We start from the raw sequence: 7199 nt of genomic DNA, 5'->3' as shown, positions 1-7199 counted from the left end.
GGACCACTTGGCCTGGGTATCATAGAAGAGATTTAAGCAACAGATGGGTGGTTGAAATGTGTTTTTATGTTTCTACAAAACAAACAATGTTGTACATGGAGAGAATGCTTGATGACAACTAATGTGAATGCTGGTGGGATTGGGGGGTGTCGAGGCCCTGAACCACAGAGACTGTGGCAGGAATGGTAAGTGGGGTGCCTCCTCTCAGCAGATACTGGGTCACAGATTGTTAGACCAAAAGGCACCCTCGTGGTTTTGTTTTGCCTTTGAGTCTAGAGGGAGGACTTACTCTACAGTGAGTTCATTCATGGTGTCTGATAGACAAAATACCCACAAACTGTTATTTGGGGAAGTAGGTAGAGACATAAAGGGTGAAAAGTACAATGGTTAAGAGTGTGGACTATGAATTTCCCTCCTGCCTCCATATGTACCAGCTGTGTGTGATACTGGAGCAGTTATGCAGCTACTCTGTGCTTGTTTCCTCACACGTAAAACGGTGTATGCCAGTAGTACCTACATTATAGGTTGGAGAATCAAAGAAACACAAAAAGTCATGGAAAGAATTAAAAAACATGATAATAGAAAGTTGGCTATATGATTGTTGTCATTTCTAGTTACTGGTTGAAAATATTTGAATTCTATTACAAACTCATTTTTCCGCAGTGTGATATAAGGAAAATTCCTTACCCCTCTGACTTCATGTCTCCCAATTATAAGATGGTGACCGTATTTACATTAGACAAAGATAGTATCCCATTTAATACTGCCCTTAAGAACTAAGCAAGTCAAAGGACCCTGAAAGATCTTTCTTAGGAAACAGAGTTCAACAATAATTTTACAAATTTAGGTTTGTATTAGTGCATTAATTCTTAATTTTGAGGCAATACTCTAGATTAGGTTTTTAAATCAGCAGCAAGCTGTACTGATCCGCCCCACCATCAAGCTTTGCTAGAGCCTCACCTATGTTTTGAGTCTGCTGTCTCTAGAACTCTACCCAAAACTTTTAATTTTTTTATTTTTATATTTCCTCTAACTCATTGTTTAAGGGAGACTTTTTAAAACTTCGGTGTGAAAGAGGCCTTTTCGGATGTGAACTGTTTTTATTATTTCTGTGCTGGCATTCTCAATGACGTTGGGCCTTACTTGTTATTTAGATGTTAGGAGTGTCTGCCATTTTTATCTCTAAGGAAGATGTTCTTCTTTTCTTCTTCTTTTTTTTGTTTAAATAAATTTATTTATTTATTTATTTATTTATTTTTGGCTGCGTTGGGTCTTCGTTGCTGCGTGCAGGCTTTCTCTAGTTGTGGCGAGCGGGGGCTACTCTTCATTGTGGTGCGCGGGCTTCTCATTGTGGTGACCAAGGAAGCCCCCCCAAACTTTTAATACAAAATATCTGAGAGGTTTTTTTTGTTTTTTGTTTTTTGTTTTGGTATCTGTAGGTTTCAAGAGCTTCACAGTAATTCTTGATTTGGCCCCCAGCCAGAGCTGGGCTTCTCAGAGCTAGAGAGGAGCTCTGCCTCCCAAGCACTCAGATCCTTGGATGCCTCATGACAGATGACAGACTCCTGGGGTGTTTCTGCAACAGGGAGCACCCTGCCAATTGGCTAGGGAGGTTCATCGTGCTTTGCAGTCTATTTATAACTGGGTTTTTTTTGTCTTAAAAGAGGCCTTTGTGGGCTTCCCTGGTGGCCCAGTGGTTAATAATCCGCCTGCCAGTGCAGGGGACATGGGTTCGAGCCCCAGTCCGGGAAGATCCCACATGCCACGCAGCAACTAAGCCCATGCACCACAACTACTGAGCCTGTGCTCTAGGGTCCGTGTGGCACAACTGCTGAGCCCACATGCCACAGCTACTGAAGCCCGTGTGCCTAGAGCCTGTGCTCCGCAACAAGAGAAGCCACCGCAATGAGAAGCCTGCGCACTGCAACAAAGAGTAGCCCCAGCTAGCCACAACTAGAGAAAGCCCGCGCACAGCAACCAAGACACAATGCGGCCAAAATAAATAAATAAATAAATTAATTAATTTAAAAAAAAGAGGCCTTTGTGTATATGTATTTAATGTGTAAGAATGCATAATCTTTTTTTAATACTGAGTTTATTTCACATGTATATTTTTGTCTCCCCACCATTTCCATTTGTCTGATCACCACTACTACTATGACCTATCATAACATTCCATACATACTTAAAACCAAGCAAAGGGTGGAGATCCATCTTTAAAAACTAAACAGACATTTTGGACAACACATTCTTGGCAATGGAACCTGGACAACATTTATCAGACACGGTAGGAGAAGTTCTCACTCTGCATTATAAAAAGGACAGCCAGATATCAACTGTTACAGAAATGAAATAAGATGGAAAATTTTAACAAACTGTTTAAACTATTTTCTTAAAGAGACTTACTCCACTGCCAGAGATTTTGAATAGCCTCCTGGTCAGTCATCTGGAAACAATTCTTCACATAATTGATGAATTTGGCTTCCGCTTTGGGAAGGGAACCACCTTTTTCTATACTTGCTTGCACTTTTACTTTAATGTCTTCTACAGAGCTAGGTCCTTTTGGTGTTTTAGGAGTTTTTTTCTGTTTTTTGAAGGATTCTTGACCTTTTGATCTTGGTGTTGATGGTTTTGAGTCTTTTCAGTTCTGGTTTGATTTTTGTGCATTTTTGGCTGGAGTATCTCGTACAGACTTCTCTACTGGAGTTTTTCTTCAGCTTCCTCATCATTAAAGTCATCATCATCATCGTCATCTTCATCATCATCATCTTCTTCATCAGCAGCAAGTTTTACTTTTTTCTGTGGAAACTTGCTACCACTTCCAGGGGCAGAGTGCTTTCTAGGTATACTTAGGAGTTTCACATCCTCCTTCTCTTCATCTTCTGACTCTGCATCTTCCTCCACAGCTACTAAGTGCTGTCTACTAATATGCACAGGCCCTGAACCACACTTCAACCATAAGACCACAGGTGGTGTTATTTCAAAGCCCCCAAGGGAAACCGTTGGCTGCACAGACATTTTCAAAGCTGCCAGTGTTACTTTAATTGGACCGCCTTCATAATTCATCTCCTCTGCTTCGACAATGTGCAATTCATCCTTTGCGCCAGCCCCTAAACTGACCGTTCTTGAAGATAACTGGTGCTCATTTTCATCATTATCCACCTTACAGTGATAATCTTTGTCGGCCTTTAGTTCACAACTGAAAAGATAGTTCTGGGTCCCCAGGGGGCTCATGTCCATGTCCATCAAATCTTCCATGGGTTGGTGGCACACACTTAGGTGGGAGAGAAGGTGGATGGAGATAAAAGACTACTGTTCCAGGGAACAGTCGAGCAGGACAGAATCACACCAGGGAAAAGCAGAATGCATAATCTTTAATTAATAACTGATGGAGCCTCATATGAAGGGTAATAGGTTTTTTGCTTTTAAATGTAGCTTCAAATGCTAAATTAACAGTGTGGGCTAACATGCATCGGATAGCCTCATTGGTTTTGACTCTACTACTTTGAGGTTTGTGATAATTGGCTGGACCAGTGTGTGCATTTGCTAAGTCAGTCATCTTCTATATAACGTAAATTAATAGGATACTGAAACATTTAAGAGGCTTAAAAGAACTGCTTTTAAGTACCTTATAAACAACTACTCAAAAACTCCTTATAATTTACTCTTATCTATTCATCACATCTTTTCTTGAGAGGAATCAGAGACTTAAGAAGTTGACAAGGCTAATCTTCAAATCTGAGTTCTTGGCATTCTTTGAAAAGAATGGTTTTATCAGGTACTTATCTTCGGCCTAGGCTTCTGTTTTCCGCCCAGTCCCCCATCTGCCATGTCCTGCTTGGCTGCTGTTTTAATTTGTTACTCATGTAAAGTATTTGAGAGCTAGTCTATGCTGATTTGCAGATGTCCGATTTTCCTCAGGCTGTTTATCTTCTTCTGTAGTGTCTGGGGAATCTGCTTTCTATTTGTTGTGTTGGGTTAAAAGTGAAACAGTCGGGAAGGAGACAGCCTCTCATACGACTTTCCTTCATGACTAGGAAACACTTCTGGGACAGCCCTCCCCAGTCACTCCAGTCTGGAGCCATACAAGCAAGAACCCAGGGTCGTGAACCCCATCTCCTTCTCCCTCAACCCACAAGCTCACTGAGCCTTGGCTTCCTCTGGTGCATAAACAACATTCCTCCTCAGAAGGACTCCATGGTTTACAGTTTTGCTCTTTGAACATTTCCTGTCCCAAAGTGAAAGACCTGGTTAGAGACCATTTCTAGAACATCTTGCATTCAAGAACAAAAGAACTGTGACTTCAGTCAAACTCTTAGATACAAATTTTTTTTTAAGGTTGAAGCAATTTGAATTTAGGACTAAAGTCTAATCTTCCGATCACTATAAAGTCAGGGAGAATGAGCCCCTCCTCTTCTCCTATGCACTTGACAATCTAGCAATATAGACTCTCTAATATACCCTCATAGCTGTCAGCAGATCACGTTCCCAGGCCTTTGCCTGCACTGGCACGCCTCCCTCGCACAAGTGAGTGATCTTCAAAGCCCTTTCCTTTAGGGCTCAGCCCAGCATCACCTCCCCTGTAAAACAGCCCGGTACACTGACCTCACCAGGTTGTGATAGGTGCTCCCCTCACCGTTGCATACTGCGTATTCCTTTTTTAAATTTATCTTGCTTCACGCAGGTTCTCGTCCGTGACTGGATCCTTCACCCAGATGTCAGTTCCTCCAGAACAGAATGCCAATGTTCTGGATTATCACATCCAGCACAGCGCCTGGTTAGAGATAGCACGTCCTCAATATACATTTGCGGCATAAATAAGTTTGTAGAATGACTGAGAGAATTCTAAGCATCGGAACATTTTATCAGAGATGAACAGAATTAGTGCAGATTCCAGAAATTACAAATTTAGAGAGGTCATTTTTAGGCAATTACTCTGAAATAGACAGAAGAGAAAGTTAGGTTGTTTCAAATAAGTTCAACGTATAGTAAAATTCCATTAAACAATTATATATGTCAATAAATAACAGATACCCTGTCTTAATTAATGCAAAATGTAAATAATAAAGTTGTTTTTGTTGTTTTTTAAAGCCAATGTAGTTTCTTACTTTTAAGTAAAGAAAATATCTCAGACTAGGCTTTAAAATTTTTGCCTGGTGGGGAGTCTTCATTTTAGCTCAGCTCTGTGGCAGGAACTGTCACGGCTTTTGAGAACTGTTCCTTTTGAAACACTACCTCTGATCTGACATTAAAGAAGCATTATAGACTGACACTGGTGAAATAAATGTTTTATTTTAAGGAATTTCCTAGGAATAAAAATAACATATACTTTAAAAGGTAGAAGTAAAATAAACATAAGATTATATTGAAACACTAAGTAATTAGGATCAAGCCTGATTAGAATTAGTGTACTACTTAAATCAATAAAATATTTAAGTAGGAATGCAATTTTATTACATTGACGCTTGTACAACTTTGGGGTTGGGAGAGCCAAGCCTCTGAGCAGTTGAAAATCTAAGTATAAGGACTTCCCTGGTGGTGCAGTGGTTAGGAATCCGCTTGCCAATGCAGGGGACACGGGTTTGAGCCCTGGTCCGGGATGACCCCATGTGCTGCAGAGCAACTAAGCCCGTGCACCGCAACTACTGAGCCCACGTGCCACAACTACGGAAGCCCATGTGCCTAGACCCCATGCTCCACAACAAGAGAAGCCACTGCAATGAGAAGCCTGTGCACCGCAACGAAGAGTAGCCCCGGCTCAGTGCAACTAGAGAAAGTCCGCACGCAGCAACGAAGACCCAATGCAGCCAAAGATAAATAAATTTAAAAAAATAAAATAAAACAAAAAATTTAAAAATACCTTAAAAAAAAGAAAATCCAGGTATAACTTACAGTCGGTCTTCTGTATAGGCGGTTCATCCATATCACTGGTTTGGCATCTGTGGATACTACCAACCACGGATCATGTAGTACTGTAGTGTTTACTGTTGAAAAAAATCTGCATATATGTAGACACTTGCAGTTCAAATTCTTGTTGCTCAAGGGTCAGCTGTACTATCAAATAGAGACAGGACCTGGATCTAGGTTAACATGCATTCTAGTAGAGGTCCTTTTTAACGAATACAGAAGAACGATCAGCAAATCTATAGTTAGACAATGTGACATTGATTTGCCTCACCATAGAAATGTTTCCATCAGCATATATTCACTCCAAATGTCAACATAATTTATATATTCAAGTAAAAATTACCCTTGAAATTGTGTTTATTTATTTGCTTCTTGAAAGATGTGCAAAAGGGAAACTTACAATTAACCCATTTCTAAATTACTGTAAATTTTCAGTATGAGAAAAGATTGAATTAATGAGAAATTGATCATTTAAAAAGTTGAATGTGTATGGTGGGGGGAGAGGTACTTGAAAACATAGTTTACCATTTCATTCATATATGGAAGTTGATTTTAAATGATTTTAAATCCATATATAGAGAGATGGGCATGTTAGGATATGGAATTTTAATTCCAAAAGAAAATGTTCAAAATTGTAAGTTATGATTAGTAACTCAGCAAATCACAAAGTCCTTCCACATTGTCAGCATTTCTGTCACAGGATTCTTTGTTTTGCAGTTCTAGGGAATGATCTCTGAGACTTGTGACAAGCTTAAGAACCTGGCACATTGACCTGAGACAATGTGAAATAAAAATGAAATATTCTCTAATCATGGGATGTTTGGATTCAAAAATAACACATACGCATTTTTCAGTTTTGATTTTAATAGATGGCACAGTTTGGGTCGGGTTTGAGAAAAATAGGTGAGGGGAAAGAGAAGGAAAGTGAAGGATGTATATCTTCTGGGAGAAGTAGTGACTGGAGGGTGGAGAGGGTAAAGATAAAAAGAAGCCTTTACTTTGTCTCACAATTTGGTTTTGAAACTCTTGCTTTTTCCTGAGTGTAGTTTATTTCAGAGAGTACAGTCCCCCAATCTGGCTAATCTGGTTTCCCGTCTTCAGCTTCATTTTACTGGAAAGAGTGGTTGTTTTTAAGAGCCATGGTGGGCAGGAAACTTGCTGACCTGAGTTCTGTTGGGAAAATTGAATTTATGGTGAGTCCACCCTCCCTCTGAGCACTTAGTGCTTCCAGATAGTTCTTTTCTTTCTTTCTTTTTTTAAAGTTGCCTTTCTTTTTCCTCACTGGGATGGTC

General features: G+C 40.0%; 1 protein-coding gene across 2 annotated transcripts; it reads right to left on the bottom strand.

The window, feature by feature from the left end:
- Positions 1–2116: 2116 nt before the first annotated feature.
- Positions 2117–3258, bottom strand: LOC118898277 (nucleophosmin-like). 2 transcript variants are annotated; one of them, XM_036858456.1, is made up of 3 exons: positions 3201–3258; positions 2702–2906; positions 2117–2615 (listed from the first exon to the last, which is right to left on the bottom strand). In XM_036858456.1, the coding sequence occupies exons 1-3, from the start codon at positions 3256–3258 to the stop codon at positions 2393–2395; spliced, it is 486 nt and encodes a 161-aa protein (XP_036714351.1). In that variant the 3' UTR covers positions 2117–2392. The 2 variants fall into 2 exon arrangements, with proteins under 2 accessions (XP_036714351.1, XP_036714350.1); XM_036858455.1 differs by having other exon boundaries at positions 2702–3258.
- Between the last annotated feature and the right edge of the window lie 3941 nt (positions 3259–7199).

This window comes from Balaenoptera musculus, chromosome 7 (genome assembly GCF_009873245.2).
Source record: "Balaenoptera musculus isolate JJ_BM4_2016_0621 chromosome 7, mBalMus1.pri.v3, whole genome shotgun sequence".
Lineage (NCBI taxonomy): Eukaryota > Metazoa > Chordata > Mammalia > Artiodactyla > Balaenopteridae > Balaenoptera > Balaenoptera musculus.
The sequence above is the reverse complement of the archived record's forward strand: the minus strand, read 5'-3'. Positions and strand labels throughout refer to the sequence as shown.